We start from the raw sequence: 27938 nt of genomic DNA on the forward strand, positions 1-27938 counted from the left end.
TCCGAGACCAGCTGGACCAGAGAGCCCCCTGCGAAGGGGGTGGCTTGTGGCCTGCCCTAGGAAACTGTGCCAGGGAATCTCTACTAATGCCCTGGAAAAAGACTGAGATGACGTGCTGGTAACGTCTGTTAAGAAGGCAAACAGAATGGAACCCAAAAAGATGGAGAAGGGGCAGAAACATCGAAGATCCAGTGGCTCTGACCAGCCTACAGCAGGGGGGCAGGGGGCGTGGACAGAGGGTCCTCCCAAAAAGGACTCCTGCTACACCCGCCCTGAACTCTCACTCCACCCCCAACTTGTCTATCTTCCTGCCCTTCTATGCAACCGCATCACTTTTGGCCCCTGCCCACCAGTCTTCGCATGCTTCACCCCACAACTCAGTTATGCAGGACTTCATCCTGGCCGTGCCCTCCACCTGGGCACCCTCCCCAAGACTTTCGCTGGTACACACCCATCTCTGCCCATCTTTTCTCCCAGTCTAAACTCTAAGCTCCCTGAGGGCAGATGTGCCCTGAGTTTGAGCCTGGGCCCCCAGGATGTGGTTAAAAAAACTGTGCTGTCTGACAAGTCTACTTCTAGGACAGAGACACAGTGGTGTTAGGTTCAGAGCCTGACCATCCTCACCGCAGGGCATCGGCACCGTATTTGTCAATGATCATCGTCGGATCGGGGTAATTCTTCTTACGCTTGCTCATTTTCTGACCGTCACTGGAAAATCAAGGGTCGCATCACACCTGGACCATCAACCATTTCCTCCCCAAGAGGTCAGGCCAACCTCAGCCCATCACCAAAAAGGGTCAAAGGGCAGTTGCTGGGCAAGCTTTCCCAAATCCTCTCCAACCACAGGAGCTAGGCACACACACAGATGCCTGGGGGTCAGTGTCGAAGACCCCAACCAAACACATCCATCCATACACACCCACCCACCAATCCATCCATCCATCCATCAGCTCATCAAGACAGAGCGGTACATCCACCACACAACAAGGGAAGACAAGGGCTCTGTACCTAGCCAGGATCAGCCCGTTGGCAATCACGTTCTTGAAGGGAGGCTTCCCAAAGAGTGCTGTAGCTAGCACCAGCAGAGTGTAAAACCTAAGGAAGGACAAGTGGCGTCAGTGGGCCTGGAAGGGAGTCTCAAGTTCGGCATTTCATTGGCAGCTCCCTTCCACTACTCTTGAGCATAAGCCTGGGAGTCACTCAGCACAGGGTCATCCGGGACTGGAGGGGCTTCAGAGCTAACTCAGACTCCCTACACCCAACATGAATGACTGTATAGACACCTCTGATTAGAAGCCAGTGACATAGCCCACCGGGGTCACCTGGTGCCAGCTCCCCTTCCTCTCAGGCCCCCATCTGAGCAGTTCAATGCATTAAGTCACTCACAGGTCTCGTCACCCGTCAAGAGACAACATGAAGACAGGCTGACGATAACGCCGGGGCTACTCTGTCAACCCATCCACCCCCTCAACCACTCTATGTGAGCCATCTGAGGATCAAGTGCCCACTGGGTGCTGGGCCCTGGGTGGCCTATGGGATGTCCCTCAAGAGGCTAAGCCAAGTCAGGGTGTCTCTTAGGGAGCCTTTGGCAGGTGTGGGGCTCTCCCTGCCCCTGGCTGAGGACCCCCACTGGGTACACAGGGCAGGGACATTGATGAGGGAGCAGAGTGAAGAGGATGCGCCTCCCAAGCAGAGGCAGTGATGCCATAAGCACCAAGAGCCACGACCCAGGGTAGACGGAGGGTGGCTTAGCCAGGCAGGGGCAGGGGAGCCCTTGTCCTTCTCTGGCTCATGTCATAGAGGGGAAAGGTAGAACAGTCCTAAGCGCTTGTGTGCCAGATGTGAGGTCAGCACTTTGACAAACACAAGGTGCCTGGAAGGAGATGCCAAGAATCTCCCCATTTTACAGGAGAGGAGGCAGAGGGGAAGGAACTTGCCCAAGGTCACTCTGCTAGGCTGCATTTAAACTTGGCACTCTCTGCCTTCACCAAGCCATCCAGTTAGCAGGTTAGAGCCCTGGAAAGGCGGGGAGGAGGAGGGGACCCAGGACAGGCCACTGATGGCTGAGACTAGAGACGAGGAGGGGCTCATAGGTTTCTCCTTAGGGATGACTCGGGGGAGGGGGAATTGGGTCTGGAAAAGTGGGGCTCATCTCTGTGGATGGGGATGGAGAAAATGCCTGACTGCCCCATGCCCCTCTCTTCTCTGAGGTCCTGGCGCAATCCCAGCAGGGGCCTCTCGCTCACCATCCGCGGGTTTGGTCAATGCCCTCAGCGATGAAGTCAGCAGGGAAAGCTTCCTCAAACTCCCGCCTATTCTCGAAGGGGTAGTGGACCTGGGCGTAGGGCATGCTCCCGCTCTCAAACCAGCAGTCGAAGACTTCGGGCACGCGGTGCAAAAGGCCCTTCCCCAGGCGGGAAGGGATTGTCAGGTGATCTATGCTGTGTGAGAAAGTGAGTGCCATTACTACTGGGGAGGGAGGGTGCCAGTGGGTTCTGGACCAAGACCCCAAGAGAAGCCCACCCAATGCAGTTCAGGCCCACTCAAGGTTGCACACTGACCTCTCCCTGTGGAGATCTGAGATCTTGGCTCCTGTCAATTCCTCCAGCTCTGCCATTGACCCGACACAGACCACCTGCCCAAGACCAAGAGGTGTTGCGTCAGAAATCACCAAGCAGGACAAGGGGGTAAATTCTGACACTGAACACAGCTCTTGCAAAGAAAGGCTCCTCAGGCCCGCTGGGACTTGGCCAGGAGAGGCGGGTGGTGTGCAGCCAGAGCTGGCACCAGGCCCGGATGACCAGGCCAGAGGATGCCACCAAGGGAGAGAGGGGCTTCCTCCTCTTCCCACCTTAGCCTTGGTCTGCCAGGACTCAACCTGAAACGATCTACAGCTCCTCCCTGATGGCCCCCAGGATGGAGGCTCCTTGCTGCAGCCGTACCTCTTCAAAGTCGTCGCTGACCCACAGAGGGATTGGAGTGCCCCAGTATCTGTTTCTGGAGATGGCCCAGTCACGGGCATCCTTAAGCCAATTCCCAAAGCGCTTTTCCCTCACAAACTCAGGAACCCTGCAGAAGAAATCCAAATTATGAAGGCAGAGACACCACCAGGTGGGGACCCAGGGACGGGGTGAGCCTACACCTCCAGAGGCAGCCACTCCTCTAGGGGACGACTCCCACCAACAAGCTTGTCCTGACTTTAAATCTCTAATGGATCTTTTTGCTGCTTCTGGGCACACACATTTGTGTGTGTGTGTGTGTGTGTGTGTGTGACAGATGTAGTGACAAGAAAGAGAGCTAGAGGGGGGGAGGAGAGAGAGAGAGAGAGAGAGAGAGAGACAGAGAGAGACAGAGACAGAGACAGACAGACAGGGAGAATCATAGACAGACAGAGGAGAGAAAAAAAAGAGACAGAGATACACAAGGGGTTGGCTGGCCGGCCGATCAGGCCCTGTCACTGGCCTGGGGAAGAAGCTCACCAGTAACAGTGGTCATTGTTCTTCAGAAGCGTGTCCACCATATGCTCCACTCTTACAAACCAGCTCGGGACAGCTTTGTAGATCAGTGGTGTGTCAGACCTGAGGAAGCCAATAGAAGGTCAGCCAGGCTGCCAATGTGACTGAAGATGCCGGAGCTATGCCCACTCCTGCCCGGCTCACCTCCAGCAGAAGGGGTAGTTGTGGCTGACGGTGCCAGTGAGGAGCAGCCGGCCTTGCTCCTTGATGGCCCGGATGATGTTCTTATCGGCGTCCTGAGACACAAAAGGAATCCTGAGCAGAGCCTACCTGAGGGGGCCTGCCAGGTCAAGGTTTCACCAGGGAAGCTCCACATGCTGTTGGTGGAGTGGCCTGGAGCCTCCCCTCCCCTTCCAGTCAGTGACTCCTCTCCTGGGCAGGGTCCCCTTCATGACCTCCCACTCCAGGAGGCTCACAGTCACCAGGCGTTTCTGTCGTTCCTGGCCCAAGAAGCAGAGGGGAAGAGGCTGAGATGGCCCCATATGAGGCTCTAAGAGCACGATTCCATGGTGCCAGGTCAGGGTGACTGAGCAGCCCCAGGGACCGGGAAAGGGAACCCTGGACCAATTCCAACAGCTGGCCTGGACTCTTAATAGAATGGCCTGCTTGATCTTCAGCCCCCTCCCCCCGTCCCCCAATCTCCCTCTGGGAAATCTATTATTCTCTCCATTTTACAGATAAGGAAACAAAAGCTCAGGGTGATCTTTCCCAGGGACACAGCTATTCCCTGTCCAAGGCTAGATTCACATTTGGCTCTTCCTGGCAATAGCCCTCACCAGGAGCAGCCCAAGCTCTTCTCTTCCCTCTGGGTCCTGGACTCTCTCCCTGCCTGTCTGACCAATTCCACAGGCTCTTCTGCAGGGTCCTCACCCAAGTCAGCTCTCCCCAGAGGGGCTGTCCAGATGTCTGCCTCTGGCCCCTCATCACAGAACTAGCCCTCAGCACTTGCCTGAAAGCCTGTCCGGCCCCACCATCCAGACCACAGACACTGAGGAGGCCCCTCCTGGAGGCTGGGGCTGTGCTCTGCTAAATGGCAAAGACCACCCCTAGTCCCGAGAAACAGGTGGACTAGAGGAGAAGAGGGTGGACAGCAGAGCAGGAGAGGGAGAGTGGGCCAGACTGGGGCAGGAGAAGGGAGGGACTCGTTGGAGAAGCAAGCTGGGGCAGAGGGGGGTTGGGGGGGTGGATGAGATCCCAATGCCACTGACATCTGCCTGCTGCTCCTGTCCACATGTCCAGAGCCAAACCTCCCTGATTGCCCCCCATAGCATGAGGGGCGGCCTAATCTCATTCCCTCCAGACTCCACTTCTACTTATGACCCAGCAAGGCCTCTCTTCCACCCCACATGCCTCCCCACCTCCTCTCTAAAGGAATGAGAGCATCTAAATGGCTTTGCCAGGGAATGGCAAGTGACCCCCTGGGTCTGTCCCCCCTGCCCAGTCTTGCTTTTTATCTACATTGACACTGAGCCTGAGCATCTCCTTCCTGGACTTTTGGGCCTGGAGAATTGGGCATTAACAGGTAGAGTCCTGGCAGGGCTTCCAGGAGCAGCCCAAGGACCCTGAGAGGGGAGAGGGCACTGGGAATGGATGCCCTCCTAGGTGAGGATGTCTCCTGGATGTCTCTGAGCAGACAGAAGACATGGGAATGGCCAGTCATCTGTAGAGTCCTGCCCCCAAAGCTTCCTGGGGAGCTTGTGCCCCTCTCAGAGAGGCCTCCAGCACAGGTACTAAGAAGTTATGGGCTTTCCAGTCTACTGTGACAGGTGCTCTAGACCCCAGAAATGCATCAGCCTTCTCATTAAGGAGCCCCCCCACCCCTGGGAACACCACCATACCTTCACATACTGCCCAGCAAAATCGGTGACCTCAGATGTGAAGCAGCCAGAGGCGTCGACAGGACAAACTGGGACAGAATCTTTCTGGATGATGTTGGAGTCCATGCAGACTCGATAATCATCCTGAAAAAGAGCACACTGGGCTGTCAACTTCTCCAAGTGAGAAGGAGAGGGGAGCCCAAGGAACCAGGATGCATGACATCCTTGCACTGGGGCTTCAGTCTGATGCTCCCTCTGCCTGAGGATGGTCGGTCAGGCTGTGGGATGGCCCACCTTGGGAAGGCCAACTCTGACCAGCCCGGGGAGAGCCAACCAGATCTCTGCCCCTGGCAGGGCCCTGCTTGCCCAGGCTGAACTGTGCCTGGACCCTCCTATATTCACATGACACATGAGCCAGGGGCAGACTCACGGGCTCACCCTGCCTGGCCTCTCCAGCCACTGGAGCTCCCCAAGATCAATCTAATGCCTTCCAGCTTTCCCCCTGCCCCTGTGGTGCCCCTAGCTTCCTCGACCCCATGGCCCAAACTGGCCTGGGCAGGGTAGAACTTGCAGCCCCTCAGGGCTTCTGCCACCTTTAGTACCTTCCCCTGCCTCAGCTGGAACCCAACCCCCTGCCCTGGTTTTCTAAAGTTCTTTCAAGGGCCTTGCAACATTTCAGCCCCTTCCTTTCCCCTGGGATCATTTCTCTGTGTCTTTGTCAACACCCCATTATCTCAACTGAGAGGAATGTATTGGGCAAGAGAATTTCTGTTCCCCGCCCCCAGACTCCCTCTGAAGGCCTCTTCGGTTTCCTATGCCGAGGCTCTTCACACCTTTTCCATTAGTCTGACCCTTCCAGACCCCACTTCGAGGAGTGGTCCCTAGGCCACAGGCCCAGCAGAGCCTCCTATGGATACCCAGAGGCCTTGTGGGGGTCTCTGTCAGCCTGTTGATTAATCAACAAACTGATTAGGGACCTATGCTGTGCAAAGCTTGAAGGGCAGAAGAACAGACCCTGCCCTCAATAAGTTGTCTGACTGGGAGAACCTGCCAATATCTGGGGGCCTCCCGTGGCAGCCCCCCCACCCAGCCCAGGGGCTCTGCGGACTCACAGCCCCAAAGTAGGGTGCCTGGTGGACAACGCCAGTGCCTTCCTCTTCCTTCACATAGTGGTCCACGAGCACGGTGAAGGCGCCGTCTTCTTTACACTGTGTGTATGGGGGGCAAGGATGTGGCCAGGTTAGGGCGCTGCCTGTCCCTGAGCATCAGCAGCTTGGTGAGGACCAAATGCCTGTGAAACCCACTTTCCCCTAACCTAGACCCCGAGGGACTGGGCCATGTAGAACCATGCCCTAAGGAAGCCCCAGAAGCCCCAAAGGAAAAGGCCTTGGGCAAGGCTGACTCAGGGTGGAGAGGTGTCCACTGCCCCCCCACTTTGGGCAGCCCTCAGGGGAGGAGACTTTGCACTTCTGTCCAGTGTACCCCAAACCTTCTATGAGAGACATAGGAGATACCCTGAGGGTATACCCTGAGGAGAGGGGAGGGAAGGAGCCCAGTGCTACATGCTCCACAAATAGAAACTCTCCAGATTTTGACAACCATTGGAGGGTGGAGCTGCTAGGACCCTTACTTTACAGAAGAAGAAATTGAGGCTATATTTGAACCCAGGGTTTTGGACACTCTAACCACTGAGTCACCTCTGTCTGTTCCTCTCCAATCCACCTTCAGCCCATGCCCAAGCCGTCAGGCTTCTGGACATGCTCACACACGTCCACAGCCTTCCCTGTGATGGTTCAGAATAGAGCTCGATCCCCAGATCTAATGGCACCTCCTTGCCACCCAAATCCACCCCTCCAGTACTGTAGCTTGCACTATAAGCCAGCAGCCTCCCAACACCTCCAGATCTGCATCCCCCTTCCCCTCAGCCTTGAGTCCATCTTCTAAAGCCAAGTGCGGGAAAGGTGGCTACCACTGGCAGGTATCACCTCCCAAGACTGAAAACTTCTGCTACTGGGTCCCCCTCTGTTTCTTCCTCTGTAAGTTGGGGGGAGGGAGTTGGACTCAGCAGCCAGATGCTGGGGGAGAGGTTAAGAGACCTCCCCCGGTGAGAGGATAAAGAAGGTGCAATGATGCAATGATGGGTCGATTACAAAAAATCTGACCCCCCCCCCCCAAAAGAGCAAACAGGACCCAGCCTTGTCCTCAGGCTCAGGGCAAAGGGGCTGAGGGTCCCTGGGCCTGAGTCTGTCTGACAAGCCTGCTGGTCAGAGGGTGATCCCTCCCTTCCTGAGCAGCTCCAGAAGCCAAGGCCCAAGCTAGGGGAACTTATCGGTGGCCTGAGGGCTGGAGCTCAGCTCCTAGCTCCAGGCCAAGTCAATGAGGGTGGAAGAAAGGGAATGCAGGACGCAGACACCATCTTACCTTCACAAAGTACTCAAACATTGGCTTGTAGCGCTTGCCTTTGAGAGAAATGCCAGGAAACCTAGAAGAGAACAGAAAATTGTCCAATTAAATGAAAATACCATAAAACTGGATGGTGAAGCTAAAAAAAAAAAAAGCCCCATTTTGTGACTCTCCCACTAACTTCCTGATGGACACCACCAGGCAGGGGATGGCAGATCCACACTCACCTCTCAAGGATCACATAGTCGCCCTCCTGCTTGTACAAGGCTGCCAGTCTGGCTTCCATCAAGATCAGGATCCTTCCTGTGGCAGTGACTGGGAAACCAACCAAGGGAAGCAAGGATCAGTTAATGGCCCAATTGGCAGTCGGGCAGGACCCCAAACCCAGGATCACCCCTGGTCCCAAGCAGGGATCCCAGGCACGTTTAGGGAGGATGGAAAAACCAGAGGCCATGAGAAGGACAAGTCATCTGATGGCCACCAACCCCAGACCAAAGCCATCAGGTCTGAGGTAGTCAGCCCCAAAGGCTGGGGGGTGGGGGTGGGGGTGTCTCAGTTTTCTAGGCTGTGCCAGAGGTCCTTCCAGAGTGACTAGTCTGCCCTCCAATCAGCAAGACCAAGAGAAGAGGGGAAGCTAAAAACTCCTCCACAGGTGGGACCCTTTGTAGGGCTCACAAGCTAGTAGGGTCAGAGCCTGACATAGTAGGTGGGCAGCAGGCCCGGGCTGGCCCACAGGCTGTCTGCTTTTAAGAGCCAGTGGGAATGGAGGCCTTTGGCTTTCATCTTCCACAAAGAAGTGATTGGTCCTTACCGGCAAATAAGCATCAGAGATGAGAAAATTATCAAATGGGATGGGATCAAGTATCTGGTCCCGTGTGATATGTGCTCGTGTGTGCTCGTGTGTGTGTGTGTGTGTGTGTGTGTCTATGGGAATGGCCCTAGACAAGGGTCTGCAGAGCACTCAAAGACTAAGGCGGAGGTCCCCTCCCTTCCTGAGCAATGGCTGGCACTGATCTCAAAGAGGGCTCATGCCAGAGGGACTGTACTGCTTCATTTGGTCTTAGGAAAGGGGAGCCCCCACCTGCCCCCTGGGGAGACTGAAGGGGAAGTAGAGGGAACCAAATCCAAAAGTAGTCGATAAAAGTCTCCTGAGGAGGAGGTTAACTCTGAGAGCAACCCTGGAATGGGTTGGCCAGCTGAGAGAGCACAGGGAGCTTCATAAATGGTGGCCTACCACTGACTGTTCTCTTCCCTTTGTATTGATCCTCCTGGGAGGCTAGCATTGGGAGTTAACAGAGGAGAAGCTCTGGGCCATTAGAGATTACTCCCTTCTTACATTCTTAGGTGTTTAATAGTTAGTGGACTGATTGCCCCCACAAGCCCAAGGGGCAGCTTTCTCAACCTCCAACGAGCCCATGTGTTGAACACAATCACCCCCAGTCTCCTCACTGGTAAAACAGGTCAGAGTCGCTGTATGCAAAGTACACACCTCTGACAGTGACCACAAGCTCATGTGGGCAGCAGTGCCATAGGCCTTTCTGTAAGCAGCTGCCCATTGCAATGGGCCTGAGGGGCCACCCACCCACACCTTGGAGAAGCTGCTGTTCTGTGTCCAACAAACCCCTCCCTGTTGGCGAGGTGAGCTCGCCAGGTGAGAAGCCCCCACACTTGCCTTGAAGTTTCACATACTGGAGATCTGGATTCACACAGAGGGCCAAGTTACTGGGCAAAGTCCAGGGTGTGGTGGTCCATGCAACCAAAGACACAGTCTCATCATCCTCCAAAGGGAAGGTGACAAAGATTGAGGGGTCTTGGACATCCTGAAATGAAGCAAACGGAGGGAGAAATCACCTTGGAAAGGGAAAAAGTCTCAATTTCTAGCCTGTAAACTCAAGTACTTTGTTTTTAATCCTATATTTTCCCCCCAACCAAACCCAGAAAATACTTAGTGTAGTAGTTGATGACAGAGAACGAAGCGGGGGTCAGGTATCGTCCATCTGTGGTCATCAAGGAAAACGCATTTCCAAAGAATTAAAGCTAACTGCTAGCTTTTTTTTCCTTTTAAATATTTTACAAAAATCTTAACGACATTTATCCTAGGCCTCCCTGCCTCAGGAGACATCGCCTGTGCTCTTTGACTACTTGTTCCTGACTGGTTGGACAATCCAGGCTGCAGAGAAGCAGAAAAGAGAAAGCTCAGCTCCTGGGCTCACTCCCTCCTGGGATGTGGGGGCTGGAGCTCCTGCCAGGCCATGTCCTCGGCAGTAGCCAAGATCTGGGGTTCCTTTTCATTTAAAGAAACCTTTGGTTTATGGAAGGGCCCTTGTACAAAGACCACTTCCCTACCACCTCCCCCCTGAGACTGCGGTGCCCCCTTTACAGTGAAGACATCAACTCATCAACAATCAGAGGCCTCTCGGCACCTCCTCAGTTTACAGGGCAAGGATGCCACAAGGGGTTTCTATGAGAGAAGCTCCAGGAAGAGGACAAAGGTCATATAAGTCTTCACCTCCAGGGTCCCTCTTGCCTGTGCCTCTCCACAGATCCAAAGGTCTCTTTGAAAGGCTCCTATACAAAAATCACCCAAAAAAGAAACCCCACATCTTGGCTACAGTTGAGGACACCATCCTGGTAGGAACTCCAATCCCCATATCCCAGGTCTGATTTCCTCCAATGAATCAACCCCAGAGGAGAGCCTATCCAAGGCAGGTGCAAAGGCATGCTAGTGAATGGTGGAGGTTGGTCCCTGGACCCCTGAAGGATTGAGGGTCAAGGAGACACTGCTGCTCCATGACTTGTTCTAAACCTTGGGAAAGGGGTCCACAGGGAGAGGTGTGGGGCAAGGATGTCATCTCCCATTTAAATAGTCACATGTCAAAGAAAGATTCCCTCATTTCCCAAGGCCTGCTCATCTACATGCACATGACTGCCCACACCTGAAGTGTCTATTTCAGGTCTTTCACTTCGGTGGTCAGACACTGACCACTGCCCAATGCATTGGCTCTGCACTCAAGAGCTCTTCCTGCATCTTCTTCCTTCAAGTCCCAGCTAAACCCTCATCTCCTAGAGGAAGCCTTTCCCAACCCTTAGTTCCAGTCTGTTTCCTCTGTTAATTATTTCTTACTTCTCCTGTACAAAGATCATCAGCCTATAAGCTCCTGGAAGGAGAGGACTGGCTTGGCCTTCTGTTGTATCCCTGTCGTGTCTAGCCCTGGCAGACACCTAATGTTTCCTGACTCAATGCCCACTGGTGGCTGCTGCCTCTCTTCCTTCTATTCCTTATCAGTTCATGTGAGTCTGTAGGGGTTTCTCCCGATCTCAAGGCTTAGCCCTTCAGGTACCATACTTGTCTGGACACATTTGTACTCACCCGAAGCTGATCATTACAAGGAGTGGTTGTTTGGACCATCTGGGGCTGTCCCCAATGGGTAGACCAATCCACAGCCCCAACTCCATATGGAGATCAGATTTTTATCAAAGATGCCACACAGCAGGGTGGCTAGGTGGCGCAGTGTATAGCACACCAGCCAGTCTTGGAGTCAGGAGTACTTGAGTTCAAATTTGGTCTCAGACACTTAATAATTACCTGGTTGTATGATCTTAGACTAGTCACTTAACCCCATTGCCTTGAAAAAAACAAAAAATAAAAAAGATGCCATACAGCAGTACAGACAGTAAGAGACATCCTTCTTTTCCCTTGATCTTTTTTTTTTTTTTAAGGATTTTGCAAGGCAAATGGGGTTAAGTGGCTTGCCCAAGGCCACACAGCTAGGTAATTATTAAGTGTTTTCCCTTGATCTTACAGGGAAAGCATCCAGTGGTTCTCCATTACAAATCATGACATTAGTTTCTGATTTTAGATAAATGCTTTCTGATCTAACACCCCAAATCTATGGTCAATTGACAACTAGCAGCAAGCTTATGAGATATTCCCCAATAGGTTAGCAGCCTAAGAGTCCATGGACAGAGGCCCTTCCATATAAATGGAAACGCAACTCAACAAGCATCATAAAATGATTTTGAATCACCAACAAAAGAAACGTCCATTTAAGCAAGTCAAAGGCTGGCAGTAAGAGTTGGAAAAAGTCAATACTGAAGGATACGTGGGAAGGCCAAGAAATACCTAGCTGGTCCTAAGGTTATAAAAGCAACTTGGAATCAAGCAGGGTGGTGCATGCCCCTGGTGCCAGCTCCTGGGGAAGCTCAGGCTAGCAAATCCCAGGGAACAGGGGCCCAAGTGACCTAGGGAGGGTCAGAAACAGATCAGGTTCTGGTCCCTAGGACAGCCAGGGTAGGCCTGGCCTGTGGGTAGTATCTGCATTCACAGTCTAGGTGAAATTTTATGTAGATAGGAATAGTCAGCTCTTCCTGTTCTGTTCTCTCCCCATCCCATCACTGGGTATATGCCCCAGGAATTAAAAGACAGAAAGGCCCCCAATGTACTACACCCCCCCCCACATACATACATCCTCAGACAGACCTGGGATCGAGGGATGTCTTCATGTCCCCACAGGTTCTCTAGAGAGAACACTCTCCAGGGCCACCCTGAGCTGAGGACAAGGCTAAGAAGTGGCTGAAGAACCCTGACGATGCCAGCTCTGCACCCAGCACCCATCAGTCCCAGCCATCTCGCATTAAGATACTTGATGCAAGAGGACACTGACTAGAAGGTGATTAATGGGTTCAAACCAAAGGGACAGAACCCTAACACAGGCAGGCTACAAACACCAAAGCCCATGCTGTAGAGCATGCTATGGGTTGACATTTTCCTACTTGGCCATTCTGACCCAGAGAACAGCCAGTGACCTGCCTGCCTGGCTTCTGTCCTCCCTGGCTTACCTTATAGTTCTGGTGGGACTCAAAGTTAGAGAGTGGAGTGTTGCAGGCCGTCGAGAAGGGCATCACCTTCACCCCGCGGTAAACCAGCCCTTTGTCATAGAGCTGCCGGAACACCCACCTGGGGAAGGCAGGAAGCTCATCAATGTTACGAGAAAAGGGAAGTCTGCCAAGGCCTGATCTCCAGCCAACATGAGGGACTATTCTGAGAGTGGAGCCCCAAGAGGTGAGAGCTGAGCACAACCTGCTGCAGCAAGACTCCAGACCTCATCTTTCTCCACTGCAATGTCTGAATCAGCCTAGCTGAGCATGGACATTGGAGAGCAGCCAATAGATCATTTGGCTCCAAAGTGCCAACTCATGTGCTGAGCAAGACAGGGAGAGGTAGGGGGTCCAGCGGGTCAAAGAGGGAAAGTCCATGCTGACAGTCCATGACCCTGCACACCAGGAGTGACAGTGCCAGGCTTAACTCACCACACCGACTCCATGAACTGGGGGTACAGGGTTTTATAGTCATTCTCAAAGTCAATCCAGCGGCCTAGCCTGGAGATAGTGACCTGGTGAAGCAGGAATGAGGTCATTAGTGAGTGGTGTCCATCATCTCCAGGAGAGCTCCCCAGGCTCCACCTTCTGTCTACCTACAAGAGAGCTACTGCTTGTGGTGTGCTGGGACCTCCTGCTACAGGAGAAAGAACTGGACAAGGGTAGAGACACCCATCCTCAATTGGGGAACGATCAAGTAGGTTGTTACGTACGTGATTGTGGTGAAACATTACTGAACTACTGTCTCACAGAAATGTGGAAATGCTGTAACAAAGGAGATGAACAGAACCAAAAGAATGCCCTATAAAATTAACAATACTGTTTTAAGAACTGAGCAAAGAGATTATTTTGCCTACTATCCATACCGAATTTAGACACTGTAGTCGGAGAAACTGATAACTAAAAGTATGTACAGAATAACTTTACACGTAGGCATATTTGTATCTAATGTTTAAAAAGAACACCAAGCAGTACCTAATAGAGTTACAGGTTCATGTGCAAACTTCCAAAAAGAACCCATCTATTATGGAAATGTTGGTTTTAGTTTTTAAATTAAAAATAAGATAAAACTTAAAAAAAGTGTGTGTGGGGGAGGTGGCAGAACCAGGTGAAGCAGAAAAAGATGAAAAGAATCCTGAACTAGCGGATCTTGTTTAAATTGGGTGGAGACTCCCTACTCTTAAGGTATAAAGCAACTACTATGTTCCAGGGTTTAATGTAAAATCTGGATCCTGACCTCCTCAGAATTCACTCTCTACTGGAATCCACCTTTTGCCCTCTGATAAGGGCAGGACCATAAAAATCTGGGTGGGACCTCCTTTGGCAGCCAGTCTTCCCGGGCTTCCTGGCCCAGTGAAGCCCAGCTCTTTTTGTCTGTTTTCCTTTATCTACCACAAATTTTTATTTACTTTTCACCCTCATTTTCCCAGGTGTGAATAATGAGTCCTCACTGACAGACAGAAGGAAACTCGAGTAGCCAGGGGCTATACAGGAGGAGCTCATGTCCAACATTTTCGGAGCATAGCATCTCAGAGAGTATTCTGGATGGATGTCCAAGACCTGACCTGGTTCACTACCCTTAGCTCTGTGAGCCCAGGATGATATAGCCCAGAACGGGGAGCCAGTCCCCAGAGGCACAAGGTCTCTCAGACATGTCAGATACTGGAGAGAGTCTACCCACAAAGCCGATGCTTGATACCTTCCACTCGGCTGAGTATCTCATGACAATCCCTCTGCACTGCCGATTGTACTCGGCGATGCCCATCTTGGCCACATCCTCCGGCCCTTTGATTCCCAGGGACTTGTCGATCTCGTATTCCTGAAAGGAGAAGCCATGCTGAGAATCAAGCCTGGTCCCTGAGGCTCCCATTCCTTATCATTTGTCCACAAAGGGTCCCCCCTACTGAGGCTCTGGAGTTTCAAGAGCCCCACATTCCACTGGGCCAGGAGAGGCCCCAGAGAGTCCCCCAAAATGGGACCAGGAGGCCAACAGAAAACCTTAAGGTTTTCCTGCTGACAGACATCCAGGGGTGGCTGCCGGTACTGGCGTGAAACCAGAGCCCCCCCCCCCCCAATCTTCCGAGGCCAAGCCTACCACAGGCAAGCCGTGGCAATCCCAGCCAAATCTTCTGTCCACATGAAATCCACTCTGGTGAGCATATCTGGTGACGATGTCCTTGATGGTGCCTGCTAGAATGTGGCCATAGTGAGGAAGTCCTGTTGCAAATGGAGGTCCATCGTAAAAGGTAAACCTGTGGAAGACAGGGAGGAGAAAGGGGACATCACACTATCAGTTCAGAGTACCTCAGGACTAAAATCCGGGGTCACGGCATGACTGGATCTAGGAAGCCCCAACAAATCCTGTGGAACTGAGTAATACTGAGCTTTTTGAGAGGCAGGGAAGTTTAAGGTCTGCCTGCTTAAAATAACAACGCGAGAGTCTGCCAAGCTGCGTTTGGGGGAGCCAATGTCTCCAGGCAGGTGGAGTGGTGCACGCTCCGCTCTCTCACCTCAGGCTCCTGAAGGGGGCACATGAGAAGATGGGAGAGACCTGAGTGGGATGAGAGAGGAAGGGAGTCTGGGATGGGGAGGCCTCAGGGAGGGTCTGAAAGCCAGGATCTGGAGGCCCTCGGGGCGAGTGGGACCACTTGGGTCGGAGGGCACGCCGTCGTGCCGTCTGCTTCCCTTTCACAAAACCCGCTCACCTGGGCTTGCTTCTAGACTGCTTCAAGCATTCCTTGAAACAGTTAAAGCGGGTCCAGAACTCCAAAACCTTCTCCTCCTCGGCAGGAAAGTGGATGTTTTCTGGGACGGGCTGAACCATCTCGTCGCTGGGGGGAGAGGAGCTCCGTGGGGTCCTGCTGAGGCCAGGAAGGAGACCCCGCGGGCTCCCTCCGGCTGGGAAAGGGTGGCGACCCTCGGTGCCGCTTCCAGGGGCCCGGGCCCCACGGCCGGTAGGCCGAGCAGCCACCGGGCAGGCGGTGCCGCGGGCCGGGCGCTCCTGCTCCTCGGCCGGTCCGGATGGGCCCCTCGGCCCGGCCCCCCCGGAGACCCGGGCCCGTCCGGCCCGGCGCAGGCCCCCGAGTGTGCCAGTGACCGGGCTGTGGGGGGCGCCGGGCGCCGCGGCCCCCACGCAGGTGTCGCTGGCCGCTTCCTCTAGGCCCGTCTCCACACCCGGAGCTCGCCACTGCGCCGGCGGCGTCCGGGAACCACGGGGCCCCCGCGGGGCGCTCGCCCGGCCCCGGCCCCCCGCCCCCGGCCCCCCACTCACCTGGCGGCGGCCGCGGCCGCTCTCCCGGCTGACGCAAGGGCAGGAAAGCATGAGCGGAAGCGGAAGGGAGGGCCCGGAGCCGCCGCGCCCAATCAGCGCCCGCGCCCGGGATCGTGCAGCAACGCGGTAGCCGATTGGTGGGGCGCCGGGGAGGGGAGGATCCGCGGCCCTGCGCTCCGGAAGGGGAGCCCCGCCCCCCCCGCCGCGCCCCGCCCCGCCCCCCACAGAGACTCGGACTCAGACTGGGGTTCACACGCTCCGTTTATATTTGTAAAAGCGGGGGGCCCGCGGGGCCCGCACAGCCCCGGCTCCCAGCTCCATCGGGCCCTTGCTTCCGCGGCTTCTGGGGGTCCGGCTGCCGCGTCCCCGGGGCCCCGCTAGGACCGGGCCCTCCTCCGCGCCGCCTTGTGCTTCTTCCGGCAGTCCTAGGGACAGAGGGGGCTGCAGGGAAGCGCGCCCCGCGCCCCGGGGCCCCGGCCCGGCCGCCCCCGGCCGCCCCCGGCCGCCCCCCACTCACCTGCAGCAGCGCCAGGGTCCGGGCCTCCCAGTCCTCGCCGCCGGCCCGCGCTCCGGGGCCCCGCCAGAAGGCGCCGGGCCCGGCTGGGGGAGACAGGGGGGAGACGGGGGGCTCGTGCGGGGCCTGCGCTGAGGTGGCGCGGCCCCCGCACCCCGCGGCCCCCCGCGCCCCGCTCCAGGCCCGTCTTGTCCCGACGCTCGGGCTGCCGGGTTTCAGGGCTCTGCCTCAGTTTCCCCGGCCTTAAAATGCAGATGCTCTTCCGTGGGCCCCTCCCGGCGTTGCCCCCTCCCACCATCGGGGCTCCTCTCCCCCGGGCTCCCCAAAGGCTTGTGGCCCCGGCGGGGCTCCCCGCGGCAGAGGAGCCTCTGGCACCGCCGGCTAACCCAGGGCGTGGGGGGCAGCAGGAGGCCGGCCGGGGAGGGGGCCCTAAGGGCAGCCTCTGGCCATAAGGTCTGACATCGGGAAGGAAAAAGAACCAAGGACAGGAAAGCCTCCCTGACACAAACCAACCCGAATTCCCCCTTGGAGGAGGCCCGGGAGAAGCACTGGGAGGAAGGGGGGGCACCCAGGCCTGGGAACTGAGGGGAGCAGAAAAACGTCAGCCCGAGGGGCCAGAGTTGCCGAGCTCTAACCCAGGGAGACGATGGGGGCGACCCCCAATCTGTCATCTCACACACACACACAGAGGACCTGGGTGGGCAGGGTGTGGAGGATCTGAAAGGGAGGGGTATGTGTGGAGTGTGAGGGGGTGTCTGTGTGAACCAGGCGTCTGCACACGTGGGCCTACCATCCCACATGGACACCCAGGGCACACCCCGCCACACACACACACACACACACACACACACACACACACACACCCACCCCTGACCTCCCAAAGCCACAGAGAGGGGGATTAAGTCCAATCCCTGCCCTCCACACATACCTACAAACCTTGGTGGCAGCAGGGAAGGTTGCCTCCCCTCTCCCTGGGACCCCGCCCCCCCATGCCCCTGCCTGGGTCCAGTCTGGCTCCCTCCTCCCTTCCGGCGCCCCATGTTGGGCCATCATTCCACCACAAGGCCCACCCACCCCAAGGCCCTGCTCAATGCCACACTCCCACCAGGGACCCAGACATGCCCTTTGGGATGTGTGGACCAGAGATACCCTGCCAGTTAAGATTAAAATGCAACCCAGTCTTACCAGAGAGTCTTTCATCATTCTCACAGAAAAAGAAAAACCGCCTGACAGGTTTTCCAGATGCCAGCCCTTCCCTGAAGAAACAGAGGAGGCTACTTAAGACATGGGGGGCCAAGGATGGTCTGACAGGAACAGCCAGGCAGGGGCTGCCTTCCCAGGCTGCAGGGCCCCTGCTCCCAGCTCCTCTCCCTCCAGGCTGCATGTCCACATTCCCTGGAGGACCCTCACGAGGCCACCCCAGACCACCCCTGTTCTCCAGGGCCCAGAAGGGCTCTCAAACATGGCTCACTCTGGCTTGGCCACATCCTTGCTCCCCTCTGCAGGCTCACGCTCATCTTCCTCCTCCGAGCTACTGTCCTGGAAACGAGGGTCCTGCTGCCAGGCCACGCGCCCCGGAGGCCAGGGCTCACTCTTGTAAGGTTCTACACACAAAAATGGGGTGGCATCAGAGCCCAAGGAAGAGAGTTGGGTTGGCAGGTCCCTCTACCTCTGAGCCCCTCAACGAGAAGCCCAGCCTAACGCAAAAATCCCTGCTCCCATCACACTCAGGGCTGTTCCTAGGGCTACATGGTTTAGGAAGAAGAAAGCGCAGGGCTGAGGGAGAATCTCAGTCTCACAGGTGTCACCCCATGACCCGGGCTGGGGCCTGGGGGTGACTCAGGGCAGCAGACCTAAGGCCAGAAGGGCAGCAGACCTAAGGCCAGAGTCCAGCCCTTTGCTAGTCCCATGTCTCTTCCCCCTGCCCCTCAATCTACTCAGGTCAAAGGCAGCTTTGTGACTCATGTGCATGCTCAAAGCTGAGTGCATGTGCACATGCACACACACATACACCCCCACCCCCACAGCTGGCTCCATAGCACATTTAGTGACACTCATGTCATTGGATCCACTCTGGGAGGTGGGTACTTCCAGACCCTTCCTCTACAGGGGTAAGCCGAGACCGCAGGCAGTTCAATGACTTGCCCAGGGTGACCCCGGTAGTGCCCGAGGCAGGATTTCAAGATTTTTCTGCCTCTACTGTGGCTGAGCTGCTTGGGACCAAAGAAGGGAACCTCCCAGCTCTTCTTTACCTTCTTTGACCTCCCTGACATCTGGGCCAAAGAAAGAGAAGGTGAAGTCCCCACAGCCTGGAGGGGGATCTGGCGCTCCTGGAACCACGGCTGAAGCCATTTCTGCCTCCTCCTCCTCGGGCATCTCGTTCCAAGGGGCAGCAGCTCCCGCTCCTGTGGCAGGTTCCGGCGCCGTGGCCCTAAATCTCTCCTTGAGGTCTGCAGCGATGGTGTAATACAGGTCTTTGGACACTTGGGGCAACTTCTCGGCTTCTTCCCTCTTCTTTCTGCGTTTGGCTTTGCTGTTGTGAACAGAGACAGGGAGTTCAGTGTCCTCGTCATTGGGGATTCCCCCTACCTGGAATCCAGAGGTTCCATGAACACTTGTTGATTTATACTAAGAACCAACTATGAGCTTTCACCACAATAGTCAGCATTCTGGAGGTTCTCCGGGGTAGGGTCCCTTGCTCTCTAGAGCTGCTTGCGATGTCTGGGTAGCTCTTAGTCTTGGGGAGTTACCTCTCCTTTTGCTCAGGGGGGACTTTTCTTTCAAACGTGGAGTGGTCCTGTCTCGTTGGATCATAACGCACAATGTTCCTGTGGTCAAGAGCAGAAGGGGTTAGTGGCAGCAGCCACACAGGCCCACCGTGGTGTCTGGCTAGCGGACCAGGCTGAACCCCAGAGACACCTCCCCACGAGGACAAATGTCCAGGGAGTCACACCTGAACTGCTTTGCAGCTGTTTCCTCTTTGCTTGGTTTTGGAGCCTGATGGCTGATGTGCAGAACATTTTGTATCACCTCCAAGTTTTTCTTTTTCTCCGCAATGAGCTCCTCTTCCTCAGCTGTTTCTGCTGTTTTCATCTCTTAAAGCAAAGATGAGTCTGAGATGTTAGAAACCGCCCTTCAACTGAGACCCCAACGACCCACAGGGCAGAGACCTGGTGGCAGCACATTCATCTCCTTCCCCCCACCCTTGGACTTCTTCAGCACTGTCACCCCCCCCTCAACTCCCCCAGCAACATCTGTACCCTGCTCCTGAGATGGTCTTGATCTGCCCTGGGATACTGGCATATTTTCTAACCCCCCCCACCCCCTCGCCCAAGTCTTATCCTGTGTGTGTGTGTGTGTGTGTGTGTGTGTGTGTGTGTGTGTGTATGGTGGGGGAACATGAGGGGGTTCATTCATTCCCACCCCCTTCTCACAGGTAGGAAAGAAAGGGGAACCCAGCATCTGAAGTGGGACTTAGCTCTTCCCAGCAATACAGAGACCCAAGACAACTCTAAAGGACTCAGGTGGAAACTACTCTCCACCTACAGAGAGAGAAGTGAGGTGTCTGAAGATGGAGCAAAGCAGACTCTGGTTTTTCTTTCCTCTTCTTAGGGTTTTTTGGTCTGTGGTTTTCTCCCAACGTGACTAACACAGAAAGATGTTTTGCCTGACTGTACACATGTAAGGGATACCAAGTTGCCTTCCTTTTTAAGGAAGGGAGACAGGGAATTTGCAACTCACACATTTTTAAAAATTAATTATCAGAAATTATTTTGAGGGTAATTGGGGGAAAATAAAATATTAAATTTAAAGCATAAATAAATGTTAAAATTCTTTACATGTAATTAAGGGAAGTTTCAGAAGAGACCCTTGGCTGCTCTCTTGCCTAATGCTACATCTCTACGCCTCCAGGCTGAGACCTCAATCATTTAATTATCTTGGCTGCTTTATGGGGCAGGGGTGAGCTCAGTTGCCTCCCAACCTTTCCCTCGAGGCCCCCTCCTGTCCTCCTAATCTTAGGCTATCCTGAGAGACTCATGGTCATGAGCCACAGACACGCATGCTGCATCCATTTAACGTTCTGCCCAGGCTTGCTACTACTCGATGATATTTCTTCCATCCATTTCCTCCAGAAAGAGAGGCAACAGAGAGGCAGGATGGGGGGGGGGGGGGATCCTAAAGCTCAAGATGGTGGTGTGGGCTCCAATGCCATAGGCTAAACACATGAGGGGAAGTCCCCTGTAGCCATTAAAAAGACCAAGTTATTCCAGGTGCTCCAGATTCCTGCTTGGTGGCTCCCTGCTTAGTTATTACATTAGGAAGGACGAAACATTTGCAGAACTCTATAACAGTCCTCCACTAAGAAAAGCACCACTAGAAAATCCAAGGGAATAATGAAACTCACCCTCTTCTTCCTCTTCGCTTTCACTTTCCAGAAAGCGAGCGTCCATTCGAAATCGTTCATCAGCACCAAAGTGGGCCTGCAAACTCATGAGCTGCCCAACAGAAGATACAGACAATAAATGACCTGATTCCAGACGAGAGCACTGGGACCCAACCTGGGATTTCTCAGAGGTAGAGGGGTTCCCAAGTGAGAAAACTTCTGTCAATGCAAGTTGTAGTTGGGGAAAACTGCCCTGAGTGTCAAGGGTCACACAGGCAGAACTCAGAACCAGGGATTTGTGGTTGCCAGCCCCACACTCGACCTCCTGTACTATGATGCCTCTTGGATCCCCACAAGAACCAGAAGAGAAGCCTCAAAGAATTACTCCCTGTAACTATGTTTGCTTAAACAGCAAAATTCACTGTCATTTAAATGATGGATCTTGGTGCAATTAGTTATTCAGGTTGAAGAACATTAGTTAATAAGATGCCAAATTAAACCACAATCATGTTTCTGATTTCAGCACCAACCAACCTTTTTTCCTGCTTTGCCTTCAAACTGGGGTTTAATTTGGAATCGGGTCTCATCGTCAGTCTCCTGCTCCTCATCCTCACTGCTCTCAAAGAGCTTCCCAGAACTTTTACTGGTCAAATCCTTAAACAAACAAACACAACCACCTGAGAGGAAATAGCAATTATTTTTTAACACTGTAATTACGCTTGCATGTCACATACACATATGATAATTTATAAGAATCTTCTTCCTTATATTTGAAAATGAAAATTGTACAATCATGAGCCTTCTGGCTTAGAGAATTCACCACAAAGAAGGATTAGAACTTAGGGATCTTCCTGCTCCCAAGCCAACCTCCCCTTGACATGAGACCCCCTCACAAGGGGGCATACTTGAGCAGTTTGGGGGAATTATGGAGCAGAGGTTCTAAGTCTTGAAGAAGAGGATCCCCACAGTACAGAGATGCAGGAGAGTAATAGGGGGAGGTCAGGGGCAGAGAACCAGGACGGTGTGGTCTCACTGGAAGGAAGGACGTAAGAAGATTGAAGAAAGGAAGAGGATGGAGAGGCACAAACACCATCATGAGTGTCTCCTGGAGGAGGGGCAGCTCCATAGACCACAGAAGGGGAGCTTAGCAGACAGGACAAACCTGGCCTGCAGGGACACCTCCGTCACTTACTCGTTTTACTCCATTTCCCACAAGAGGTTTTTGGTTGCCGTCCTCTTCTTCTGCTTCATCTTCGCTGTCTGAGCCAAATACAATGTGAGTTGGTTTGCTTGCTTGCTGGCCACGGCCATCCTGGGCAAACACAGAAAGCACCAGAGAGAATATCAGGCATGTCACAATCAGAAAACCAGACAGTAAACGGGGGCCAGATGCTGCCCAAAAGGCCCCCACCCCACCCCTCCCCACCACTTGCAGAAGGGGTGCTCCTGAAGGACAGGCATGGTCTTTACAGGGCTGGAGCTCAGCAGTCTTTCTATCCCTTCACTAACTGACATTCAGACACACCAAACCAGGAAAACCTGCTGGTCTCATCAGAAGTACAGACCAAGGTGCTAGCTCTGGAGATGGCTTGCCAACGCACTTCGAGGATGACCATCAAGAAATAAGGGTGCACTTTTGGGGGTGGAAGCTGACTTGGGGAAGCCACTCACCAAGCTGGCCAGAGCGCTATGAACCAGCTGCTTCTGGAGCTGTACTTCTCTTCTCCTCTCCTCTAAGGCTGCCAAGCGTTTCTGGTTATCCTGAGATTTCTTCTGAGGGCTGAAGGCATCAGTCAGAGTGAAGGGAGGACGATATTCAGTCTCCCTCTCCCAAGACCCCTCTGAGTCCTTCCCTCTCTTTCTCCCTTGAGAAGATGCACTGTCCCTCCCCACAGAGAGTGAGGGGCATTTCTCGTAATGTGTTTTCAGATTGGCTGGCTTGTGCTCAGGCTCCGGGCCTGGAGGAGGCCCAAGGGTGACCGAAGTTCTCCTTTCCTGCTTGGCGTCTCCCATTTCAGCGGCCCTGCAGCCATTACTTCCCAAGCCTGTCTTGCAAGGGTTTGCATTAAGACGCAAGGGTTTCTTGGTGCCCAACAAAGCATTTTCACATTCAGAACTAAAGGGTGACAGCCCATTACAATGCTGGTCTCCACTGGCAGGTTGCCTTGTTCCAGGACAACCTGGAAGACTGTCTGCCCCATGTGTTCGCCTCCCATCTTGGTGTGCAGATATTTCATCACTCAAACAAGCATTGGAATCAAAGGCTTGGTTTTCCATAGAACTACCAGGAGACTCTTCCTGCTGCAAAGAATTCTGTCCTTTTATCTGAGTGGTGATACCACTGTTCCTAAAGGGCTTTTTTGGCATCTCCCCTCCAAAGAGTGCTCCCATACCTCTGAAAGCCTGAAACTTGGATTTCAACCTATTTTCCTTGGGTGGGTTCTGGTTGCTGATTTTCTCTTCCCCTTCTAAGAGGGAAGCCAAGATGTCCTCAGGATCGATGCACCGGGCCCCTTTGTTGGGAGCCTTCTTGGCTCTTTGGCCAGAACTTATGTTCTGGCTACTTGGGAGAGTCTGCTTGGCACACTTGGCATTTCCCCCCAGACTCTCAGAATCTTCATTTGCCAGCTTTTCTAATTCAGCCAAGGTGAGGTCAAGGCGATAGCAGTTAGTCATCATGGACTTGTAATCTAGTTCCTCTTCAGACTTATTTTCAGATTCAGGAGAGACACTGGACAGTTTTTTAGCAATATGCTTTGTACAATTAATCGACTTTCTCTCTTTACTTGAGGAATTTTTCCTTTTATCTGTTTCTGTGACATGATGAAATGTACAATTTGTACTGTTTTTCAAAAAGGCCTTTTCTGTTTGTTTGGATTTATTTTCTGGTGAACTTTTTTGCTTGTCTTTGCTCTTGTCACCAATTTTCCCCCCGGCAATGATTTCATCTGTGTCCCCTGAGTCATACTCTTGGTCATCTTCAGCAAGATGAGCGGTCCCGTTTGAGTAAGAAGGCTGCATACTTTTATGTTTCACCCCTGAATTTGGTTTGAAATCACTGCTGACCACTTCAAAAGAAGCCCGTGCAGTGCTGTTTGTCTCCTGGAAGATGGTCATTTGTGATTTCGTCTCTTCTGCTATCATGGCTTTCAATTCTTCCTCAGAATCGATATCATCATCAGACATGCTATTTTTGCTTCTAACAATGGGTGATTTTGAAGGATGTAGAAGCCCCGCTTCTGTCTTCTGATCTTCCTTATGTTTAGGGAACACTGTTGCAGGAAGTTCAGCTGGCCTGGACTTTGCTTTCTGCCCATCCAGCCATTGTGCTAAGTTTGGACGGGCTGACAATGCTAGCTCAGGGCATTCTACAGCCTTGGATGAAGAGCAGTGATCACCCCCCACCTTCGCTCTCTTGGGAGGACAGCTTCTGAAGGTAGGAAACTGTCCTTGTCGTTTCTTACTCATGACATCGTCTCCTCCTTCCAATTTCCAAGTGAGGTCAGAAACAGAGACAGGATTTGTGAAACCTTGTTCAAACTTCTTTAGATTGTGACAATATTTTGATGGATCATATTTTAAGATGTTAGGAAAAGTTAAGGTTGAAAACAAGAATTGTTTTACAGAAAACAAAAACAAACTGACCAATGTAGTCTAGTGCAAGTCTGACTTCTGGGGCTTTAGTTTACTCATCTGAAAAGTGATTGGTTTCAATCAAACACTGTCTCAGATTCATTAACAGTAAATCATTCTAGGTTGGGAGAGGGTGAAGATAGGGTGCAGAAGCCCAAAGTGGCCCACCCCAAGATGGCTCATCATCAGGACTGGTGCCCTGAGATGACAGCCTGAGCCAGGGTAGTCAACAGGGGCTCCAAGAAGGCTCTCCATATGAGGCAGTTGCTTTTCTGGTCGACCTCCTTCCTTCCCAAAGCAATTCTTAGCTTATCCCTGGCATGTCATTGGGAGAGCATGGAAATACTCATTGGTAAGGACACCGCTGAACTTTCCCAAACAGCATTTTCTGCCTGAATTTACGATGGCTCCCTGTGCTCATAACAGGCCTAGGACTTCCAACCTTCCATAACCTGCTCCCCCATACCTAACATGCTCTTAAACCCCAAGCAAGTTGATCTGTCATTCACATACCATCAGAACACCCTTTGAGATCAAGGAAAACGAAGTTCCTCTGAGGAGGAGCTAAGCCAAGCCTTGGGTCTTCACACCCTGAGGTCATGCTCATTCCCTCTGGAGCCAGGGGAGCCCTATGTTAACACCACACTGAGACTGGCTCGAGTTCTTTGGCCTTCCTCAACTCCTTCAGCATACGTGACCTCAACCCCCCTAGTCATCTAAGCTATTTTGTATGAACATCATGGATAACCTGTAGGGTGACTTAGTGACCAGACAGACCCTGGGGCATTGCAATTGCAAACATCATCCTTACATTAACATGAGCCTATCAATAAATGGATCATAGAGAAAGGACATTTTACGTCTGTTTTGGCTCCTAAGGTGAAGGATGGGTAAAACTCTTCCAAACTTACTCACGACCCAATCCTAAAAAAAAAGAACAAAAAAAAAACCCCAATGTTATTAGGCGATATTAAGGACACAAAGGAAAGCCCCAAGAGACTCTTGGAGCAGCCTGGGTCAGTCACAATCAGTAACAAGAATGTCCCCCCCCAAGACTCCCCAGCATCCTGATACCTGCCTTGTGTCCTGGGACCTCTGTCCCTGGCACAGCTTTCATGTGAAACTCCAGACCCTGGTTCTTCCCCAGGGCTGTCCTAGAGTTTGCTGTGGTGCCATCTGGGTGCTGCTGGTCTTGCTTTGCTTGGGCTTGAAGTCTTTCCTTTGCCAGCCTGAAACCCAGAACACCCACAAGAGGATCTCTGGCTCCAAGGAGCCCTTTACTCTCAGACACTGGCTGTGGAGTGCGCTGCTTTCTGTTTGTTCTTAAATACCTTGGCAGAGCCTGGCACAGCCTTTTCTCAGGCCTTCATCCTGCTCACCCTCTCATGGGAGAGAGACTAAAGCAGGGGTTCAGAATTCCTGGTCCTAGGAGGGAGGGAGGGAACAGAAGAGGGGCACCCCCCGGATGGCAGACTTGCTTTTCCTGCTGAATTCTTTGTTGTATCTGTGTGTATATGTGTTCCAAAAACCGGGTTACAGTTCGATAACTTCCACCTCTTTTGTGGTCTGCCCAATGTCCCTATTTCCTTGCCATCCCTAGGCCTGGCAAAAAGCAGACCTTTAACGACACCTGCCTGAGTCTTTCAGGAGTTTGGAGTCAGTTTCCTTGGCCTGGCATTCTAGATCCCAGGCAGGATGGCATCGCTGTGGCTCCTTGGTTCACCTACAGGAGTCACAGAGAACTACTTCCTACCCTCCAAGTCTTAGCACGGCTGCTCCCTGTGCCTCACCTCCCTTCTCTATTTTCAGTCTAACCTCCCGAATGCCGCCTCTTCCAGGAGATCGGCCTAGTATGCAGGCAGAGAATGGTATTGCCTCTTTCCTAGGTCTTTGAAACTCAACCATTCACAGGTTGTAGCCTTCACCTTAACAGGGGGTTGCAGCTCTGAAAACAGGAACCATGTGGGTCCTTCCCTGCTAGCCTCAGCCATTCCCACTTACCACCCGGCTACTGTGACGCAGGATCAGCAAGGTGGTTCGGTGAATGAGAATGCCAAGCCCCGGACTCAGGAGGACCTGAGGTCAAATCTGGCTACAGACACTTAGCGGCTGTATGAGTCCAGGTGACTCACTTTGCCCCACATGCCTGTTTCCTCCTCCGTATAAGGAGTCAGACAAGGAATCAGATACCCTTCCAATCACTGTGTCAAGCAATTCTCAAGAGGGCTCGGCAATCCCACAGCCCTGGGAAATCTAAACCAGACCCCGGGGAGTAGAGGTCCCTGGGCATCTCCTCCCCCAGCCCCCCAGGGAGCCCCCTGCAGAGAAAAGCAAACAGCCTGGAGAAAGTGGGTCCCAGGGAACGGCCGAGCCGCAGAGGGCAGGCTGCCACACGCTGGGTGGGTGGTCATCGGTGGTTGTGGTGGGCAGCCTGGGCGCCAGGAGAGCAGCCGGAAGGCTCCGTGCGCTGCCCCAGCCGCGCCTGTACCCCGCTGGCCCCCACGTTCGCACCCCTCTAGCCGCCTACCTGTGGAGGAAGCTCTCCTTGGCCAGCTGCACCTGCAGCGTGCCCCCCTTCCAGGTGGTCCTGTTCAGAGCCGACAAGCCTGCGGGACCCAAGCGCCCGCCTTAGGCCCCCCTGCGGCTCCGGGGCAGGGGTTGCCCCAGGCTGCCCGCCCTCACCCCCACACCCCTACTTTGGGGGCCCCTCTGCTACGGGGGCCGGGGGCGCAGGGGGCCCGCACTCACAGCGCTTCAGGTCCCCCTCGGACAGCCGGATGTTCACGTAGGCGAAGGTCTTCCCGGGGCTCCCTGGGTGGGCGGGAGAAGGCGGTTCTAGGGGGGACTCGGGGCGAGGTCGTGCCCCCCAGCCCCCCCAGAGCCAGGGAGCCCCGGGGCGCGGGAGGCGCTGCCTCGGGGCGGGCTTCCCACGAGCTTCTCGCACGGGGGCACTCGGGGAGCCCCGGGTCGGGGGGAGCCGCCCGCCCGCGGCCTTACCGAGCTCGTTCACCCGAGACACGAGCTCCACCGACGACACGTTCCCGAAGCGGGCCAGCTGCGCGCGCACATCGTCCCGCGTGACCGAGGGGCCCAGGCCGCCCACGAAGAGGCGCCGCTCTCCTGCACTGGCCGCCATGGTCCCACGGCCCCCGGGACCGGCGCGGGGCGGACTTCCGGGCCATGTGCGCCCGACGTCCGGTCATGTGACGGCGCGGAGCGTCCGCTCTCCGTCTCCGCGCCCTCAACGAGCCCCCAGCTCCGGTGTTTAAGGTTCCGCAGCTCCACTCCCGTCCCGTCGGCCTCGGCGGCCTCCGACTGCGTCCCCGGCTTCCCTGGGTCTCCTCTGGAGCCTCCGCGGCGACTCCTGACGACGGGGCGCACTCAGTCATCCGCTACGTCAGGGAGCTCGGGAACGTCGGCCGGGCTCGGTTGTCCAGGGGGAAACAAAATAAAGGAGCGCCTTGGCCGCCCGACCCCACCTCTTCCTCCGCGTGCCGGCCGACCCCGCCTCCCAGGCCGCGCG

At 54.2% G+C, this 27938-nt stretch overlaps 2 protein-coding genes across 4 annotated transcripts in view; both read right to left on the reverse strand.

Moving 5' to 3' along the window:
• IARS1 (isoleucyl-tRNA synthetase 1) overlaps window positions 1–15963 on the reverse strand; it is a 30055-nt gene extending 14092 nt beyond the window's left edge. Inside the window, exons 1-18 of one of the 2 annotated variants that reach the window (XM_074199284.1) lie at window positions 15885–15963; window positions 15319–15444; window positions 14709–14865; window positions 14313–14432; window positions 13046–13128; window positions 12575–12692; window positions 9408–9555; window positions 7963–8050; window positions 7754–7814; window positions 6445–6540; window positions 5354–5476; window positions 3660–3751; window positions 3480–3578; window positions 2943–3069; window positions 2562–2635; window positions 2247–2441; window positions 1009–1095; window positions 625–708 (exon numbers count right to left, since the gene is read on the reverse strand). In XM_074199284.1, the coding sequence (XP_074055385.1) occupies window positions 625–708; window positions 1009–1095; window positions 2247–2441; window positions 2562–2635; window positions 2943–3069; window positions 3480–3578; window positions 3660–3751; window positions 5354–5476; window positions 6445–6540; window positions 7754–7814; window positions 7963–8050; window positions 9408–9555; window positions 12575–12692; window positions 13046–13128; window positions 14313–14432; window positions 14709–14865; window positions 15319–15437 (1871 nt within the window). In that variant the 5' untranslated portion in view covers window positions 15438–15444; window positions 15885–15963. Of the gene's footprint in view, window positions 1–624; window positions 709–1008; window positions 1096–2246; window positions 2442–2561; window positions 2636–2942; window positions 3070–3479; window positions 3579–3659; window positions 3752–5353; window positions 5477–6444; window positions 6541–7753; window positions 7815–7962; window positions 8051–9407; window positions 9556–12574; window positions 12693–13045; window positions 13129–14312; window positions 14433–14708; window positions 14866–15318; window positions 15836–15884 lie in introns of those variants that run through there. The other variant, XM_074199285.1, reaches the window with a different exon arrangement.
• A 164-nt stretch (window positions 15964–16127) lies between these two features.
• On the reverse strand, window positions 16128–27819 carry NOL8 (nucleolar protein 8). 2 transcript variants are annotated; one of them, XM_074199286.1, is made up of 16 exons: window positions 27413–27819; window positions 27164–27226; window positions 26943–27021; window positions 25494–25709; window positions 25269–25339; window positions 22454–24365; window positions 21975–22094; window positions 21317–21436; window positions 20804–20894; window positions 19352–19493; window positions 19149–19226; window positions 18651–18931; window positions 17870–18002; window positions 17584–17654; window positions 16402–16484; window positions 16128–16309 (listed from the first exon to the last, which is right to left on the reverse strand). In XM_074199286.1, the coding sequence occupies exons 1-16, from the start codon at window positions 27802–27804 to the stop codon at window positions 16262–16264; spliced, it is 3900 nt and encodes a 1299-aa protein (XP_074055387.1). In that variant the 5' UTR covers window positions 27805–27819; the 3' UTR covers window positions 16128–16261. The 2 variants fall into 2 exon arrangements, with proteins under 2 accessions (XP_074055387.1, XP_074055388.1); XM_074199287.1 differs by having other exon boundaries at window positions 25494–25644; window positions 27413–27584.
• Window positions 27820–27938: the final 119 nt, after the last annotated feature.

This window comes from Macrotis lagotis, chromosome 8 (genome assembly GCF_037893015.1).
Source record: "Macrotis lagotis isolate mMagLag1 chromosome 8, bilby.v1.9.chrom.fasta, whole genome shotgun sequence".
In the NCBI taxonomy this organism is placed as follows: domain Eukaryota; kingdom Metazoa; phylum Chordata; class Mammalia; order Peramelemorphia; family Peramelidae; genus Macrotis; species Macrotis lagotis.